Source organism: Falco peregrinus, chromosome 10 (genome assembly GCF_023634155.1).
Source record: "Falco peregrinus isolate bFalPer1 chromosome 10, bFalPer1.pri, whole genome shotgun sequence".
Taxonomy (NCBI): domain Eukaryota; kingdom Metazoa; phylum Chordata; class Aves; order Falconiformes; family Falconidae; genus Falco; species Falco peregrinus.
The window spans coordinates 6780540-6799841 of NC_073730.1; the positions used below are offsets into that span (position 1 = coordinate 6780540).

The 19302-nt window shown below is 45.3% G+C and overlaps 1 protein-coding gene across 1 annotated transcript; it reads left to right on the forward strand.

Moving 5' to 3' along the window:
- The first annotated feature begins 346 nt into the window (after window positions 1–346).
- TDRD5 (tudor domain containing 5) lies at window positions 347–18377 on the forward strand. The gene is made up of 12 exons (XM_055815525.1): window positions 347–354; window positions 1046–1284; window positions 2291–2702; window positions 3486–3624; window positions 6422–6642; window positions 7553–7759; window positions 9355–9421; window positions 10334–10534; window positions 11728–11889; window positions 13822–13968; window positions 16408–16624; window positions 17439–18377. The coding sequence occupies exons 1-12, from the start codon at window positions 347–349 to the stop codon at window positions 17636–17638; spliced, it is 2220 nt and encodes a 739-aa protein (XP_055671500.1). The 3' UTR covers window positions 17639–18377.
- Window positions 18378–19302: the final 925 nt, after the last annotated feature.

A 19302-nucleotide genomic window follows, 5' to 3' on the forward strand; every position in this document is an offset into this window, starting at 1 on the left:
TATTCTTAATAACGTTGGCATTTGGGTTCAAACATTGCTACCTCAAATCGGTCCTTTCTTTTTTTTGTCCCACGGCTCTTCCACGACGCTCTAACTTTGGCTGCTGGAAGGGAAAACACCCCTGACACTCTTACTGAGGAGAAGGCAGAGGCGGCAGCCCCGGGGCCCCCTCAGCGGCCCGGCCCGCCCCGGCGGAGGGGGCTGGGAGACCCGCGGCCGCCGCCGCCACAGTGGCCCCGCGGCCGCGGCGGGAGGGGAGGGGGGAGGGGGGTGGAGCGGCCCCGCCCTCGCGCTCGGGAAAGGCGGGAAAGGCGGCGCGCAGGCGCGGTGGGGCTGCCGGGGCGGGATGGCGGGGTGCGTGAGGGCGGCGGCCCGCCGGGGTCCCGGGCTGGGGGTGAGGGGTACGGGAGTCTCCTCAGGGGGCGGTGACCCTGCTGAGGCAGAGGTTTGGGTTTCTAGGGACGCAGGGATCCCTGTGAGGAGCAGTGAGCCTGGGGGGGACCCTCAGACAGCAGGGATCTCCGTGGGGCGGCAGGGTGTGTGGAGAGCCCTCCCTGGGGCAGGGGTCTGGAGGCGCGCTGGGCTTTGGGGGTGCGGTGCTTGGAAGGGCTGTCACCTCACGGGGACAGGCAGCAAATGCAGGCTGAGTCGGCTGGGGACCAGGGGTGCTGGGGGGTGGCAGCTCGAGGGGTGCAGGCAAGGAAATACAGGGGCTGGTAGGCAGTAGCTGTGGTGAGTGTGGCTTGCAGCCCTCTCCCCCCAAGAGCTTTCAGCAGCTAAGTGGTAAAAAGGCTTTTGCCTGTATTTGAGTAGCTGTGGTACTGATATTTGGAAGTGAATGGACTCACGATTTGTTTTTAAAAAAGAGGACTGAAGCCCCAGCCTGCTGATACTGCAGCAGGAGTATCTGACAAGCAGTGGTTGGACCCTTGTGCAGCCCTCAGCTGCAGAAACATCTGATAAAGGTTAAGTCAAAATTAATGATGAGCTGAAATTTTTAAAAGATTTTTAAATTGTCTCTTGCTTGCTTTTGTCTCCCCTGTAGTGCGGACACTTCGAAGCAGGTGCAGCTTATGGAGTTGCTGAAGAAGGAGGTGAGATCACTGCTAGTGGCTGCCAAAGAGGGCTTAACCCCGAGGCAGCTGGAGCAGGAGTACATGGCCATGATTGGCAGACCTCTCCCTCTACGTGACCTGGGCTTCCAATCCACCTTGGAGCTGGTGTCAAATATGCCTGAAGTTGTCAGAGTCTGTCCTTATGAGAAAGGCACTTTTATCCTCAAAGGTGAGGTTTTGTTTCCTTATAGATGGAGGAGTTGTTTGCAACCACATACTGGTATAAAGTGATGCCCCAAAACAGGATGTGCAGGATGAATTCCCAGAGCAGTTGGTCACATATCTCGTTATTCTTTTTCTCCTTATAGCTCTGTTTAATTTCTTGTCTTTGATGTTTCTTCTTGTATTTTGATCTGCCTTTTAATGCTTTTCTGCTCTTTTGTCCTGAAGAATCACACAGGCTTCTAGTTATTTTTTGATGTTTTGCATTCTGCACTTAGTTCAGAAACTACAGTAACGTTTCTTATGTGTACACTAGAAATGGTAAGCATCACTTTTCCTGTAAACAGACTGCTGCAGGAGCCAAAAACAGGGAAGGGGCGCCTCAGGAAAGGCTGTAAATGTTTCCATACCTGACCCCATGGGAGGTTCAGTCTGTATCAAAAAACCTAACGCTTTCCTTTTCTTTGGGGAGGAGCTGTGGAAACAAATGACAGGTGCGAAGAGTTGATTAGGAGGGGTGAAATTGAGTGCTACAGTAGGACAAGAAAAAGTTGTTTAAAAGTGAGGAAAAGACCTGGGCTGCTCTCCAGAGAGACCTTGCCTGGGCAGGTGGGTGCCCTATAGTGAGTGTTTACTGTGATTCCAGCTGAGGGGAGCAATGTGCCGTTTATTGTTTTACCAACAAAATGTGCAGCAGCTGGGTTTCCTCTTGTTGTCCTGTATCCAAGAATTTGACCTACCTTCCTACTTGGATCTGGATTTATAGGTATGAGGGTGGAAATTGATTGTTGGCTGTTAAAAATGGTTCAGGCCAGTTTGCAAAAGGAGAGGAAAACTTGTTGCCCTGCTGGAAATCAGCCACGATTTAATGTGATTGCTTTTGAAGGAGACACCTGCTTCTGAAAAGGGATGAGGGAGGGAAGCAGAAAGAAAGGGAAGGAGACTTGCCTGTGTAGAGCTTTTAATGATTCGTTGTTTCAGTAGTCTAACAACTTTATTTCTTTTTGTTCTAGCCATTGCAGATGAGACCACCAAAGCGATTGCCAGACTGGTTGCCAGACAGAGGAAAAGTGCTAGGGCACGGAAGAGTGTTGCTGCGAGGGCACATGCTGCTTCTCCCTGTAATAAACCACAGAGTTTCCCTCGGAGGGGCAGAGCTCCTGTCCTGCCAGCAAGAGTGAAGGCTGAGCTGCAGGATCTGCTGAGTTCCTCACCGCTTTTGCTCTTGGACTTTGATAAGGCCTTCTTCAGACGCTTTGGCCGGGCATTCCAGTACACAAAATATGGATTTTTATCCATGTTTGATGTCCTCAGAAGTGTGTCTGATATCATTGTGGTTGAACAGACAAGAGCAGGTTCCTTGCTGACCCTGAAGAAGTACCTGGCAAGTGAGAAAGAGAAAGAGGTACCACAAGGTGAGGCGGTGTGTTATTTAACTGTGTTCCTGAGTGTGTTGTTAAGCATGTAGCTCTCGCAAGCACGATGGCCAAGCAGCTGTGTTTCAAGTGAATGTCACTGTGCTTCCAGCTGCTGTAGTAGCCCCAGTTCCCCTAGGTTTTGACACAGAAGGGTGGTGGGGTGCTGCGGAAGCAGCTGTCACAAGGCAGTTGTGTTGGTAACAGAGAGCTTAACTGGAAGTTTTCTGCAGGTTGCCGCCATTTTTTGGTGTGAGGTGAAAGAAGGGACGTTTAGCTTGTTCAGAGTATGGACTTCTTGAATGTGTGTGTGTGTGACTGGAATTTCTAGTAATTCTAGAAAAATGTCTGTTCTGCAGGCTGGTAAAGCCTTTCCAATGCACTTTTTGAGACTGAAGGTTTAGTCCTCGTCTGAACAGCATAGCTACGATGTTCCACAAAACAAAACAGAAGAGGCTGTGGACATCCTCAGTGCTCCCTTAACGGGAGCTATGAGAGAAAGCAGAAAATCACATACAGTTCCTGCCAAATTCCTGACTTTCCTGGGAGTTCATTTTAGCATCATTCTAGCAATTAACCCTTAGCATGCTTACAAGAGCAAGTGTGTTTTGGTTTGGTTTCTTTTACTAATACAGTGAAGGAAGCCTCTCAAGTGAAGCTGTGTGCCTGTGGTGACTCTGAATGCTCCAAGAGATGAGGAAAACAGCACCAGTGCTTTCAGACTTTCATTTTCAGATGTCTTCTCTTTGTACTTAATATGTAACACTGCATTAGTCCAACAAAGAATTAACAGCCAGATTAATGTCTTTGCAGCAGTACCTGCAGTTGAGAAGCCCCCCAGCCAGGGGACAGAGAACTTCTGCCTGACAGCAGAAGAGAAGTCTGAGCCAGTGGAAACACAAGCGGTAGATTTGGGTGATGGCCTCAAACAAGTAAGCGGCTGGACAAGCAATCTGTAGCTTTTTCATGTCTTAATCCAGGGGTTAATAATTTTTTTTTCTTTTTTACTGCTTTTATTTGTGGTGTTGATGAACTGCTGCTTCCAAAAATTTTTGTAGCTGTTTTCAGATGAGTCTGGAGGTGACAGACTCATACTGACCTGGTATGTAGCTTTATATGCCATCCAAACTAGGTCTTTTTCTGGTTTCTTGCTGGTCTTGAGAACTATGTTGCACATCATCTGAGGTCAGTTAGGTATAAGCTTGCTCCCTGATAAGAGTGGTGATACATTTTGGTGTGCTTTCTTGAAACTGGACTTAAATAACTTAATCTGAGGCTAGCTGTGTGGAAATTTCCCCTGCTGCAGTAGTCAGGGCTTGAGTGTCTAGCAGAGCTGGGCAGTGGTTCTCAGAAACCTTAATTCCTGCAGTCTCAGCTCTGCTATTTGGTTGGACTTTGAAAATTTTGATTTTGTTTGTTTAGCACTGTATTTTTAGAAAGGGATGGAGAAGAACAGTACAGAGGCTCTGAACTGCCAAACTGGATTGGGAGAATTTTTTGTTCCCCCTCCTTTTTTTTTTTTTTTTCTTTTGAGCATCTTTAGGCCTTCTTGGGAAAATCCTCCTACTGAGAGTTATTCCCTCTGCCAAGCTTGTCTTGTGGCTGTATGCAACTGCACAGTTGGAGCACATAGGTAGGGAAAGGGTCCTAGGAATTCTTCCTGACTTTGGTGTTTTGTGTACTAATGAACTTGGAAGCCTGGGCTTTGCATGGCACTTCATAAAACATACCCTTTAGAGATTTTGGGCAGGTTGTTCTGATCCTTGAAAGAAAAAATTTGGTTTTGGTGTGATGAAGTCCACAGGGAATTCCCCTAGATTAAACTTGTGGGAAGGATGAGAAAGGGGGAATATGGTCCAGGTAGCCCCAGATACTTGTTCTTGCTTATTACAGAGGAAGCCTGTTTAAAGGTCCTTGCAGGGTAAGTCTTGGAGGGTGTTTGTACAACTAGTGTTTGTCATGAAACACCAAGTTTGCCATTTTATTTAAAAAATGCTCTAAAGAGGAGGAAGGCAGGTTGGAATGTGTTAGTTTGGGTATATGGTGAACACTTTTTCATAAGGATGCCGCAAGGTGGAGGGGAAAGATGCAAACTGATAGTTACTCTGCTGCAAGGTATCCAAGTATCCGGTTACAAGAGACTAATAGTGGAATTGTTATGAGGGAAAAGGGCTGAGTCAATCTGCTCAGCCCTGAGAAGGCTGAAGTATATAGAGCTGCTGCTCTCAGCAGCTTTTTCTCATTGCCCTGAGCAGAGGAAAGGATGTCATCCACACCATCTGACGGCTGCCAGTTCAGCTTAGGGCGAGGAGTTCCACACCATCTGACGGCTGCCAGTTCAGCTTAGGGCGAGGAGTTAGCCAGTCTTGTAAGCCATACCTCTTGTAAGCCTAGTTTTGTAGTGTGTTCTCTTGGTTTATCCTTTTGTTGCTGCTTTTGTGAACACGTTTTTAAGTAGATGTCTTCTATGTCTTTCAAAGAAATGTCAGTTGTCACCACCAGTGTTTGAGCTATATGATACAGATCATTTGTGCCCTTAACAGTCTGATACGAAGAGCATTCTCAGGGCAAAACTGGCCCTTAGAAATGCTGCTATTCACAGGCAATTCTTAGAGGAAATCCATGAAACACAAGGGGGTTTTAGAGGTGATGCTGCTGCTCAGGCAAGAACTCCCTCGGTTGCTTTTTAACTCAAAAATATTAACTCCACTGTTTAACTCAATATTTTAGTCAAAATTTTTAACTCAGGAAAAAAAAATCCAAGGGCATTAGCCCTTGCTCAGTCTGTGGAAGGAGAGACTCTTATGTGCTGGTTTTAAACACAGTTAAAAGAGCCAGTATTGCAAAACCCCATTGTTTGTGGTTGAATTTAGCCATATAAACAACAGGGGTGTGCTGGCAGACAAACTTCCCATACATTGCCTGGTGTCTAATACAGTGATAACTTGTAGCATATTCATGATGAGTAAAACTGAAACAGTTTTGAGTTCTGATCCTTGAAGGAGTGCTGGGGTTTGGCACAAAAGAAAGCTCTTGAGGCAGTGAAGGTAGCTGATGTCTGATTAAGGTTCCCATCCACACTAGTTCAAGAGAAATAATGGTTTTAGTAGTTAAAGAATAATGCAAAATTATTCTTTTGTATAATTTGTCTAGAGTGAGAAAATAACACAATTTGTAGGTTTTGTTTGTGTTTATCCTTGGGGAAATAGCTCTAGTGTGAAAGTGAGATGTATTTGTGCCTTCTGTCACTTTTGAAACATTTTCAGATTAAGAGTTTTGTTGGTTCAGTCATGTACCCTTTCATGGTCGTGGAATATAGAAATAGCATCTTTTGGGTAAAATCCAACAAACAGGTGGGTTGTGTTTGGTTTGGGTTTTTATGGTGCGGGTTTTTGTTTTGTTTTAGCCATAGCCATTCAATACGTTTGTCTAAATGTGTGACAAGACTTCAATTCCTCTCCTTTATTCCTTGCAAGAATACGAGCAAGGTATTTTTGTTGTACCCCTCTTCACACTGGAGGGAAGGAAGAGAGAGCATGAAAATGAAGGCTGCTATCACAGGGAAAGTTTTAATCCAAGTTTGCCAGTTTGTTGGGATTCTCTGATAATCAGTAATTCACAGGTCCCCAGGAGAGCAGAACGTTTTTTTACCTTAATGGAAAGGCCAGTTATGTGTATTCAGTGCATGACAAGACATGTGAGTGCCACCTTCCTCTTATCCCTTTGTAGCTTCAAGATTTGGAGCAGTCCCTGCTAGACAAGTTGATAATGACTCCAGAAATCCCTCCAGATGCTGTTCAGGACAAAAGCCTTTGCAGTTTACCACCACTGGAGAGAAGGTGCCTGGTGGGAGTCTCTGTGGAATTCATCATCTCTCCTAGCCAATTCTACATCCACATCTGCAGCAGGGAAACATCTGATAAACTGCAGGATATGATGTTTGAGATGAGGTGCGGACGTGCTGTGCTGATTCACTATTACTATGCACTGTGTGTGTGTTTGTGCCGAGGGAGCAGGGCACCCAGCTGTTAGTGATGGGCACTGCTGGCTTGATTACTTGAAATGGAGATGCCAGTGCTGTACTGAAACACATACTCATAATGCTTACCTGTTCCTTTTAACTAGCAAGCAGTAAGTACGATTAATAGTATTTCATGGTAGTTTGGCTGTGTCCTAGACAGTCCTAAACTTTAACAGCCTGGAAAGGTTATGGAGAGGAACTTATTAGCGTTCCTTTGCACCTCTCTATTGTCTGTGCTATTGTTGCTAATGTGCTCAGTTAAGGCTTTTACTTCCATCTCCAGTGCTTTCCAAAAAGCACAGGTACTAGGCCTTTGTCATACCTATATTTGAAAGCAAAACCCCATCAGTGTCTGTGTCAGTTACATTATGCATTTGGGATACTATTCCACCACAACAGTGCTGCAGTTGCTGTTAATTGTGTGCCAGAGTAATTGCTTGATGTCTGTGGGGCACATGTAAGTGATTGCAGACTCTGTATACAGATCCTCTGTGAGTCAGTACTCCAGAACCTGGTTTAAAGAAGTACCGACATGTCAAGGTAATGTTAAAAATTAATGACTAGAAAGACTGTCTTTAGTCTCTGATTAATCCCCGTTAATCATCTTTTTGTGTGACCCCAAGAATATAATTCAAACTTTAAAAGTTTGGGTTGGCATTTTTTATGGTCATTTCAGTTTAAGTGTCGCAGAACAGAGATGTAAAGAATCTATTAAAACAATTCCTGAGTAACAATACCATGGGAACTTTGAGAAATCAGGAACTATACGAAGCCCTGTTTATTTTGTGTTCATCTCCTGCATCCTACCAAGCACAGTTTCTCTTTATGGTCTTTTGCAGACAGTGTTACTCAAATAAACTTGTTTCTGATCGTTATATCATGCCTGAATCTTCAGTACAACCTGGACAGCTTTGCTGCGTAACTGACTCAGAATGGTGGTACCGTGTTGTCATCCACTGTGTAGTCAATGATAAAGAAGTAGAGGTGTTCTACCCAGATTATGGAAACCTCAAAATTGTCCAAAAGTCTCGGCTGAGATTCCTCAAGTAAGTAAATTACACATAGGTGACAATTGCAGAATGGGTGAGGGTGGAAGAGACCTCTGGAGGTCATCCTGTCCAACCTCCCTCCCAGAGCAGACTGCCCAGGACCATGTCGAGACAGGTTTTGAATGTCTCCAAGGGTGGAGACTCTGCAGCCTCTCTGGCCAACCTGTCCCACTGCTTGGTCACCCTCATGGTAAAAACTCTGCTTTCCAGCTGGTCAGCCCCTAGCATATCATGGTGCATGGTGGTGTTCCTCCCCAAGTGCGAGTCTTTGTTGAACTTCATGAGGCTCCTGTCTGCCCATTTCTCTGTCCTGTTGAGGTCCCTCTGAATGGTGGTGTGACCCTCTGGTGTATCGGTCACTCCTCCCAGTTTTGTATCATCAGCAGTGTTGCTGAGGGTAGACTTTTCCTCCATCATCCAGACTGTTAATGAAGATGTTGAACAATATTGGATGCAGCATTGACTGGGTGGGGTACACCACTAGTTTGTGGCCTCCAACTAGACTGATCACAACCACTGATCACTCTCTGGGCCTGGCCCTTCAGTCAGTTCTCTATCTACCTCCCTGTTTATTCATCCAGCCCATACTTCATTAGCTTCTCTGTGAGTATCTTGCAGGACACGGTGCCAAAAGCCTGACAGAAGTCAGGGTAAACAATAGCCACTGCTCTCCCCTCACCTACCAAGCCAGTTGTGTCATTGTAGAAGGTAGTCAGGCTGGTTAAGCATGACTTCACCTTGGTGAATCCGTGCTGGCTACTCCCAGTCACCTTCTTGTCCTTCGTGGGCCTGGAAACGGTTCCCAGGATTAATTCTCCTTCCCAGCGATCAAGATGAGGCTGGCTGGCCTGTCTTTCTTCAGAAAGATATCTCGGCATGTAGTTTCCCAGAAAGGATCTTGGGTTTTATTTCGTAATGGTGCCTTGCAGGCATTTCCTTGCTTACATTCTAATGCTTGAGGTGACATTTAAGACCTGCTTTGCTGATCGCTCTGGGCCCTTTGCTCATCAGCCTTGTCTATCATTCCCTCACAGGGACTCTGGTCTAAATCCTTTCTTATTGCTGCCGTCGCTCCTCAGTGTTTCCTCTTTCTGCTACTTTGGGGCAAGTTCCATGACCCTTCCAGGGTTCTGTGAATGGATGTAGGCATCCTGAATAAACATTAGTCCAGGTGGGATGTGTTTGCAGTGTCAAAGGTAGCTGTTCTCTGCAATTCAGTACCTTTTCCATATTTGCTTCTTCCCCCTCATTTGCCTCTTTTTATACCTGGCCATTTGCATTCTTTGGTTCAAAAGTCATTGTACTCTGTCCATAACTTTGTAATCATGAGGGGTTTTGATGGGAAGGTGCTTGGGCAAAGGAAGGCTTAAGTTGTTGCTGCTGGTTTTGCTGTGCCCAATCTCTGGCTGTGGAGTGTTTTCAAAAGCTGCTGTTGGGTTTCAGTAGTAAGTACAAAATCCAATATGTGTGCCTGTATTCTAAGCTGATTTTAAAACCCAGAAGAGGAGGAAGTTCTGCTCTTCTGCCTGGTTTTGCCTTTTTTAATTTTCTTTTTCTTTCTTTAATGGTGATGGCTTTGTTTTGTATTGTAGGTGGTGCTACCTGAAGTTCCCTGCTCAGGCAATCCCATGTTCCTTGGCATGGGTAAAGCCCGTGGAGGTATGTGTTCACATGCAGTTTCATTTATTGACATATATATGAGAGCTATAAAGTAGAGGTTGGTTTTTTCTCCTGATAAAGAGCAAACATTTGGATTAATTCAGGTTCTATTGATGTTTACAGCAGAATTGCTGCTGTTAATGTTCAGCAGAGGATGACTGCTTAAGACTCTATCTCTGCAAATGATTTCCCTTCTACTGTTTTCCTTGTGATCGGAGTATTCTTGCTTGTATTGCTGCACAAACTTGTTTCTTCCCCTGCCAGTAGTTTTCCAGAGTCCTTCTGAAGCCTTGGTAGCTCCAGCTCTCTGATCTAAAAAAATTCTTCAGTGACAGAGCTTTAAGTGAGATGGTTTGATGCAACAGTGTAGACAAAGAATTATAGAAGTCATAAGAAAGTTCCTCTGTGCTGGGAAACCTCTTGGTCAAGAAGCCTGAGAAATACAGTCTCTGAAGTAAGGCATGTGAGCAGAGTTGCTGCTTCTGTGTTTTAAAGATATTATTTTAAAAGTTATTTATTTCCACAGTTTTTTGAGGCTTAAAGAATCAGTTTTCATTGCAATGAGGCTTAGCAGCTCCTTAAAAACTTCTGACACTTTTAACATTTATAATCATATGATTCCAGGAATTAAAAACAAAACCCAAATAACTGTATTTTAGGCAATTGTGATAAAATCACTGGTGAATGCCATCGAACCATGTTTGGAAAAAGGTATTTAGGGTGAAAGGGGGGCTTTTTGGGCTTTGGGTAGCTAGATTTCATTCTGTGCTGCGAAGCCTAACTGCTGTATTTGTCTCCCTAGCCTAATAGACATAGCTTAATTGCCTTTCTGACAAATGCCCACAAGGGAAAGTCGCAGGCGGTGGATGTTGGTCTGTTCATAGGAACTTTACCTTCCTGTTTCTTCTCCAGGGTACATGGTCCAGTGCAGCAACTCTGCTATTCAAGGAGCTGTGTAGCTCCAAGCTTCTTGTGGGCATCGTGGATGAGTATGTGAATGGCATTTTGTATCTCTTCCTGTGTGACACGTCCACCGAAGAGGATGTCTACTTCCACTGTGTCTTGCAGGATGGGGGATGCGCTCGTGTCTGCGGAGAGAACCTCCCTTCGCAGGTGAGGAGGAAGGAGTGTGCTGCTGAAAGGGAGGGCAGGGAAAGGATCGACTGGGCACGTGTAATAGGAAGATCTTTAGCTTGAAGCAAGTAGTTTTGTGAAAAGCAATACTAGTATTCCCTGCTTTCCTGTAACTTACTGTTTTGTGACTGCATCCCACAGTGTCTGACTCTATGGTGAGAGCTGGCTTTTTTGTAAGGTGGAATCTGACGATGCAGCAGAGATGTTCTGGTTCAGCAGAATGAATTATTTTCATCCTTAGCTTGCTAGTATTACAGATTCATCGGGAGCTGACACACAGCTTGTATAAATAACATGAAAAAGTAAAATAGCTATGGATGTTCTGAGCATAAGGCCAAACTGAGCTGGAATTGAGAGGCTGTTAAGAGATGTGTCAGTTACTTCACTACCCATTGTTAATTCAGCCAGTTTTGTTAGTCATAAGTTGAGGCCCCAGATTCATCCAAACAATTAATGAGAGCAAGTTGATTAGGTTTTATTGTCTGCCCCTGCCGCTATGTAGCACTACTTTAAGTCAGTTGAGTGAGGAACAGGATAGTTGAATAAATTATTTTGGCCTTGTCTACCTTAGGCATTGAGGATTGGTTTTGCCGTTAACAAACTGAATTATGGAAATGGTCTTGGTTTAAAAAGTCTCTTACTTTGCCAGTGAAAAGTACAACGTAACCATGATAGATTGCACGTTGTGCCTTGGACAGACATTCAAGTTGTAAGCCAGTGCAGAGAGCATTTACGATTTAGGCCCATCTGTGTTATTATCTGAATGTCTTGGCTCAGTTTCAGTAAGAACCACGTGGATACGAAAACCCTTAGAAAGGTACTGCCATGATACCGTATCTCAGCAGAAAGTCAGGCTTTACAGCCTGGAGCTTGTATCTTGTTTTATTCAATAGATGCAGAATGCATGTTTTGGCAGGATTAGATCCTAGGATTGTATTTTTGGGTGTGTCAAATTTTGGGAGGAGGAGGGTATTGCTGAGTTACTTATTGCTGGAGGGAGAGGAGTTGGTTTTTATGGTTAAGACAATTCCCGCCAGCATTTGCACCTAACTTGTGGGTGGTGTGCTTCCTCATAAACCTTATTAGGAATTTCCTGAATCCTTTTTATTCTTTGTGGTAGTTACAACATGGTTTTCTTGACTATACTGGGTGGTTTTTTTGTTTGTTCCTAGGAATTCGAGGAACTGAATCCTTCAGCCTTGTACGTTCAGCCCAGTGGAAAGCAGGAGAATGCTGAACCGGTGGACCCAGACATTTGCTTGCAGCAGGAATCTCTAGCTGCAGATAGTGAAATAGCAACCTCAGCGCTGGGTGAGGATGAACTGTGTGACCAGGTGGGAGTTCAGCTGTGGTGTAGCTATCATTCAGTGAAATTGGCTCCAGGGGTCAGTAGACATGTAATGGTTTAGTCCCGTGCAGGTTTTTTGTGGAGTTAGTTGGTTTTTTTTTGAAGACTTGTTTTTCACTTCTTTAAAAAGCAAGAGGAACCACGATATAAAAAGTGTGCACCATAAAAGTATCTCTAGCTGCTTGTCCTCTGATCCCTTTGCAGGCTTCAGGGAGTCTGTGCTCAGTGATTTCTGTAACCTCCCTCATGCACCATAATTTTTCAGCTGGAGAGAGAATGGACTCTGAGAACTTAGACCAGTTCCAGATGCTCTAGATCAGTTTGATGTAGCACTTTCATGTTTTGCACCCCCAGGAGCCAAGAAGTGGTTTGTTTTCCCTCTCACATCTCGGGTTTGGCAAAGGATGTGTAATAACTCAGGGTATCATTTCAATGTGGGAAAAGACCAGAAGAACTAGTGGTATATTATTTCCATTAAAGGTCTTACTTTCAGGTAAGTTTAGAATAAGCAAGCGATTTGCAATCCTGGTTGTTGCAGGGGGTTAGGCTGCCGTATACAACTACGGCTTGTTACCTTAAAACCCAGGTCTTAAGGGCAAACTACTGTGGTACTGTTAGAAACGCCAGGAACACTTGTCTACTCTCTCGCTCTACTTTTCTGTGTTATTTAAATGGTAGTATTTTAATGACACACTTTACTACAGGGGCCAAAGCATCTCTCAAGTAAGTGTCAGCTGTTGAAGTGTTCAGCTGTGGGCCTGCTCTGAGGCTGCTTTTCTGACATTTCTCAAATAAAAGCTAGTGCAATGTTCGTAGCCTGTAAAGCAGTCATTTTACCTAGGTTTTGTTTTAGCCAACTGCAATTCTGTGATAGAGAAGCTCTAAATAAGCTGTATATCTTGGATAGTAATGTCTGTGCACTGTTGATACATCATCTGAACTGAAGGACGCAAACCAGGAGCTTTAGGTATGTGGAAGAAATTAGTGTGACGAAGACTGCAAATCTGAGTTTACTGTGATTTATTTTTTTTAATGGAAAAAATCTGGAGAGTACCCTAACTAGTTAACTGTAGCAAGATCCATTTCTGTAAATGTCAGATGTAGCTGGTGATTGGGAGACTAGAGGAGTGTAAATGCTTCCAGGTTTTCTTACATCTGATTTCAAGAGTCTTATTAGAATCCTTTTCCAGAAACCACGGTCCTCTAGAATCTCATTGTGTAAGACTAAATGTTTCCTTCTCTGCTGTTCTGTTTAGCTGTCAAAAATGTTTTCCTTCTCTTCCTGAGTGCATCACTAACATGAACATCGGTGACTGTTATGAAATGGCTCAAAGTGTTTTGAACTGGAATGAAATGTGTCTAATACAACACTTGTTACAGTTAGGTAGCATTTTCTGGCAACTCCTTTTAAGCAGTGGGTAACTCCCTTTGCCTTGTCCAATCTTAGATTTGCCTAGTCAGGATTAACGACTCCCCCCCCCCCCCCCCCCCCCCCCCCCCCCTTTAAGTGCAGAATGGCTGGACACTGTGTTGTATCAGCTCTGCTACATTAAGACACTTATCCATGGTAAAATTTCTTAAAGGCAGCAAGCAATAACCAGAAAATACTGCTTGAATAAAACTGTACTTCCCAAGTGATAAGTTTTAACTGTGGAGGAGAGGAGTCAAAATCACAGTTAGTTTCTTGGTCACATTATTTCCTGTCCTTCCATGTTCTTTCTGTCCTTTCTACTTAGCCCAGACTTCTCCGGATAGAAATGTTAAAACTCTGAGCAGAACAGGAAAGCTCCTTGGCATTTTCTCTCTCAGTTAATCTCCCAAGTGTTATCATCTGATGGCTCTGTAATTCACTCCAGTGTGTCCTGCTTTCTTCTACCCATGCTAGCTATACTTTTTCCTGGTTTGTCCATCTCCTTAGCAACTACACCTGTCTACTAAGAAGGAAATATGGGATGTGTGGCCACTTTTGGATGAAGCGAGCATGACAAGAACAGCAGACCAAGACCCTGAACTTGGACAGGAGGATACAAACAAAACTTCTACAGAGCTTATGGCAGTGGTTAAGGTAAGGGCATTTTTCTCAGCTATTGCTGTGAAGAGGGGTTGTTCTTGGTTTTAGATTATTTGAATAACCATTTGATTGCTTTGACATGTTTGGTTGGTTTTTTTTAAAAGTGACTGGCAAAGAAAGAACTGGCTGTTAGCATGGACTCAGAGCTATACATTTTGCTCTTTCCTGTTTCTGGTGTTATTGGTGATTCACTAGGCCTTCACTGACACATCAAGGTGGTGTGGAAACAAGACTGTTTGAGCACTTTATAGATCAAACATGGCCCTTCTTCATTCCTCTATTTCCCCCTGCATTCACAGTCCAGAGGGTTACTGGGAGTTATTGTGGGGCTGCTCTGGGCCATGCAGAGTCTTCCTCTTCCCGAGTTAGGAGGGTGTGTTTGGAAGGGCTGCGTTTTAGGCTGTGCTTTGAGGCATTGTGTGGTGCTGGTGTTGTGAGATTGCTTCTTAAGTAGTAGTTGATGATGAGTCTAGCAGGGCCTGCAGCATGGCATTTTGCAAACACTGTGCTCTGGGTTCAGCAGGGAGCCAGTATCACTCAGGATTTGTTGAGACCCAGAAGGCAGTGCAGAGCTGGAAATGTGAGTATGCCTTTCTAGAGTTACAGTTTCTCTTGCTTATTACAAGAGTTATACAGTTAACTCTTTCTAGAAGGATGAGGGGGAAGTTGGTTCTCAGATAGTCTAGAGCAGCACTGGAAGAATCAGTGTGTCTGAGGGATGTTACCTGAAAGGCGTGGAGAGAAAGTAAGCTGGGAAAAGGGACTTTGAGAGAGTGGGCGAAGAGGAAAGATTCTGGTAGCAAGTGCAGGGCTAAAGTATGATGAGATTAGATGAGATGGAAGCAAGTAGGTAGATAGCTATAGGGTCCTTGTGAGATGACTTAAATGCTCCCCTGCAAGTATTAAACTATGCGAGTTTCAAAGCACCGGAGTTTCCTAGCTGGATCAGAAAAGTCTTGTGTCCCTGGCTGTGATCCCTGTTACAGTCTTTAGAAGAAGTGACAAGAATTTCTATTGAGGAAGACTGTGGGATGAAAAAATAATCCTGCCTACAGCTGTCAGGGCGAGAAAAAAGGCACCAGTCAGCTAGTTATGAGGACAGACAGGAGGATTTCCTTTCTCTGATTCCTGCTCATCTCCTGACCTCAGGGTTTTGTGGCACTTGCAGCATCACTAAATGGTATTCCCTCCTTTTCAGTTTTCACTGCTCATGATTACCTTTTCAGTGGTGGTGTTCTTAATTGTGTAAATCAGAAGGAAGAGTTGATACTGGATATCCGTTCTCATTTGCTTCTTCTGTAAACTGAACAGTCTCCTGTTATAATTCTTTCCATCCCAGCTTTTCCCAGTGCCAGCAGACGTTTTTATGTCCACCCTTGCACGCTGTCTGTTTCTGCTTTGTTCTGGAGTGGCAGTGACACTGCCTGTCTGCCAACAAGGATAGCGTGGGTGGCAAGAGGAGATAATCCTCTTCCAATCTTGTTCTTGTCCTAACATACCTAACACAGTATTTTTTTTAATACTTGTGAGGCAGAGGTTTTCAGTGGAATGGTGGTATCAAGCTGAGTAGCTGGTTAATTAGACTCCAGTGATGCCTGTCAAATTCTGTCTTGGCATCCTGTCAGCACTGACTTCCTGCTGCCCAGCCACGTAGCTGTCCTCGCTGCTTCAGAAGTGCCTCATGGTTCACTTGTGAGGGACAATTTAAACTGCTTAAATCTGCTTGTGTAAAACCAATTGGTTTGTTCTGGGCTAATCCTCTAAACACTCTCACAAATGGGTGAAGCACTTCTGGATGATGATTCACTCCTTCTGAAGATGGATGCCTTTCTTCTGCTGCCTGGACAACAGAAGAAACCTAGAGAGCAAGCACCTAATTTTTTAACAGCTACAGTTGGGCAAGGTGAATTGCTGCTTGTCTGTAGTTTCACAATTTTTCTCCTCCATACTGAGTTAACAAATACAAACATTGGCTTTAGTACAAACATAGCCTGTCTGTGGCTGAGACATGGGTGATCATCCCTGAAACTTAAGTTTCATTTGTATTTTTAAGGAAAAATGCAGAGGGACTTCCTCTGACTCTGTTCCTGCTCCCTTGCAGAAACTCCCTCTGTCCCTCTCATCATTTGTTCAGCGTGGGGCTGCTGAGAGATGAGCCAGCTGTTATTCTTTCCTAAGACATGGTGATTTGTATCTTGTAATAATGTCACTTTTCAGCTTGCTGTGCAGGAAAAGCTGCCCTTTGGCCAAGGTTGTGAATAGCTAGTTTTTGGTTGTTTGGGGTTTTTTCTTATATTGTTTTTTAAGTCATCCAGTTGCTGACATTTCAGTTCTTTGTGAACTTTAAGAGATAATAAAGATTAAGGCAGCTAATGAACAGAGGGAGTGTGCACTAATCATACCCTCTCCTGAGTTTTTTGAATACATTTGCAGGCACCTCATGTTCTTGGAGAGTCTTCACTGCCTGCTGTCTTATTCAAGTCAGTGGAAGACTTCTATACGGCCTTTATCTGCGCCAGACAACCAGCAGAAAAGAGCCAAGATGACACAGATCAGATAGAAAGATTTTCCAACAAGGCCCAACTTCGTGAGGCTGTACATCCCTCTGTTCTGCTTATGGCAATGCCATTTATACTGGACAACCGTAACGGTACGAATAGATTTGTCAGTAAAAGTTAACACAGCAGCAGGCTGAGCGGTCTGTTACTGTGCTATGAGTCTTGCAGTCACTGTTGGCTGTCCTAAGACCGGTGCTGCTACTTTGCTAGAACAGATGAAAATGTTGGTGTTTCTTGGGATGGAGATGCAACAATAACAAATAGCTGGATGCAGTACATTGGTTTGACCTTTGTGCAGCAAAATGGGTTTCTAAATGCTTAATGGGAACAAATGAATTGAAGATTATTTCTTTTTGTCTTTTCAAGACTGCTGCTGCTTTCATGCAGAAGTCTTTCTCTGCTCCATAAGTTAGCCTGTGTTTATTTCATACTGAGAGTCTCTCCATCTCCCAACTGAAAGGGGCAAAAGCATTTTTTTAAATCTCATAAGGTCCCTGCGTGGGTGTCAGTCTTCCATCTTTCCAATGGTGAAAGTATTTACAACACCCATTCGAGAGCTGCTTGATTTACGAAGTAGATCAAGTGACTTGCCAAAGGCAGTGCCGGTTTGTGCCTTGGAACAGAGCTGTCTGCCGTCTGTCTGGAGTGGAGGCCCAGTTCTCCAGGCAGGGGCTACTCAATTCATGTCTGATTTGCCTGCCTCTGGGGAAATGGTGGTGAGCACTGGGAGGAGAGAGAGAGGCTCTTTCTTGGATTATACCATGCCAGGCTCATCAGATAGGTGTGCAGTAGAAAGTCCTCTTGCCATGACCTCGTGAAGCCTAGGCAAAAGGGTTTTTAAACTGGAGCTCTTAGAATTGCCAGTGTAGATACCGTCTTTCTTTTCTGTGTTCCCTCCTTATGCAGATGAAGAGAAAATGAAGAATAAAGACCTTCCCGGGAGTCTTGCAGTTGGCCTGTGTGCTGCCCGTGGGCTGTATGACCAAGGGCCGTCTTGGAAACTGTATGTCCCTCCTACCACGCTGTCTGCAGTGGTGGCAGCTGCACGCTTAGCCACTTCCAGTGACTACTTCCAGTGGCTCCCCAGCCTGAGAAAGAAGGTGTGAAAAGAGGGGAGAAGATGAAGCAGCTGCCAGGGAAGGTTGCCTCGAGCAGCAAAGGCCTTCTGTATGACCATGCTGTCATTTTCTTTGTTCAGGAACATTTAATCCCTTGAAAAACCTAGTCTGACATCTTCTATAGATGTGCCCAGTACATGGGATGTTACTTTTACTTTCAGGAAAATATTTTGTTTTGTTGTACTGATTTATTGCTCTTTAATGTAATGTTTCAGGAAAACACCTGAGTGTCACATTGTGTTATATATCTTCTAAGTTTAGGAGAGGGAAACTGGCTACCTGTCCCTCCCTCCTTCAGTACTCGCTAAGTTTTGGTATTGGGTGGGGGAGATGGTTTTGGTTTTTAACACAGTGGATGCTCTACACACGCTGCTGTTAGGAGAGAGAGCTGGTTGTATCCCAGCTCAGGCCTCAATCCCTGGAAGCGCTGGTAACTTGCAAAATGAAACCTCCTTCCCCAAGAAGGTGCTCTGATTTGTTGGTGAATTAGGATGCCACATGTATGAAGTGTCAGGAATCCCATGTTACAGGCACTGAATTAAATAAACCTGTAAAGAACCCAGTGAGAGGAAGCTTGAAGCGTGATGCTGGCCTTGTTTATGTAGCTCCTTGCTGTGGCAAGAAATCCTCTTGGGCTTAAGTCTAACGCAGAGAAGAGCTGTGAAAGTACAAGTGTCCTGGTTGTGAGTGCTGGCGTTCTGCTGGCTTGCTGGTGCCTAGACTGTTCCCTCAGATCTTTGGGGGCTTCGAGGGCCGCCCTGTGCCCACCTGCAAACATGCCAGAGGTATGCTTCGCTGCAGGCCACCAAGAAAAGCTCAAGATAGCATTTAACATTAATACTGGACTGAATAAAAGCCCACCATAAGAAGTGTGATTGGACTAGGTCTTTAAAGCTCTCTTTCAGTGATTCTACGACTATTTTAATTTCAGCAGTTAGGAGTGGGTTTGGATGTGAAAGGACTAAAAGAGAGAGAGGGAGGAAGAAAATCTTGGGCTCGTTAGGAAATGACTACGCGTTGCAGAGGCACAGAGATACGGAGCTGTGGCTCGAGCAGGGGCTGTACAACCCGCGGGGAGGCTCAGAGGGTGCCTGACTTCTCTGGTCCCATGTGCAGGCCGGGGGTGGCACCGCACGCGTTTGTCACCTCACGTCGGGGTCAACTGGAACAGAACTGTGGCTGCTCAGAGCTGTCTGGGTGAGGCAGCTCTTCTCCCTGACGCCATTCCCTTTTGGGTTTGGGGAGGTGAGAACTGGGGCTGGGGTGGGGTGTCCCGAGGAGACCCCCCCCCCCCACGTCCTCCCTGCCTGTCCCCGGCTGCGGTGGGGGCCGATGGGCTGGAGGAGCAGTCACCCTGTCCCTGCTGCTGCCGGGTCACTGCTAGGTGGCAGCCGAGGCCAGCTCTCGCCGGCTTGGCTCCCTTCAGCCTAAAAATCCTCTGTGGGGGAGGTGAGGAGCTGAAGAAGACCCTGCTGGGTGGGCAGCACCCTCCTGCTCGGCTGGGGCCGCCTCCTGCTCCCTGCCTGGGGCACGACAGATCCCACGGCTGCAGGGAGGTGTAACGGGGGTGGGCGGGCTTTTGGGGATGGGCCCCACCGCTGCTCTTGGTGTGGGCCGTCCCAAGAAACTGGGGACGGGGAGATGCTGGGGGG

What these genes read in the sequence shown, in the direction of transcription:
- TDRD5 (XM_055815525.1), top strand. An exon ending in GTACCACAAGGTGAGGCGGT is followed by an intron (nt 2,703 to 3,485) that starts GTGTTATTTAAC and finishes AAGAATTAACAG; the next exon opens with CCAGATTAATGTCTTTGCAG. An exon ending in TGGGTGATGGCCTCAAACAA is followed by an intron (nt 3,625 to 6,421) that starts GTAAGCGGCTGG and finishes ATCCCTTTGTAG; the next exon opens with CTTCAAGATTTGGAGCAGTC.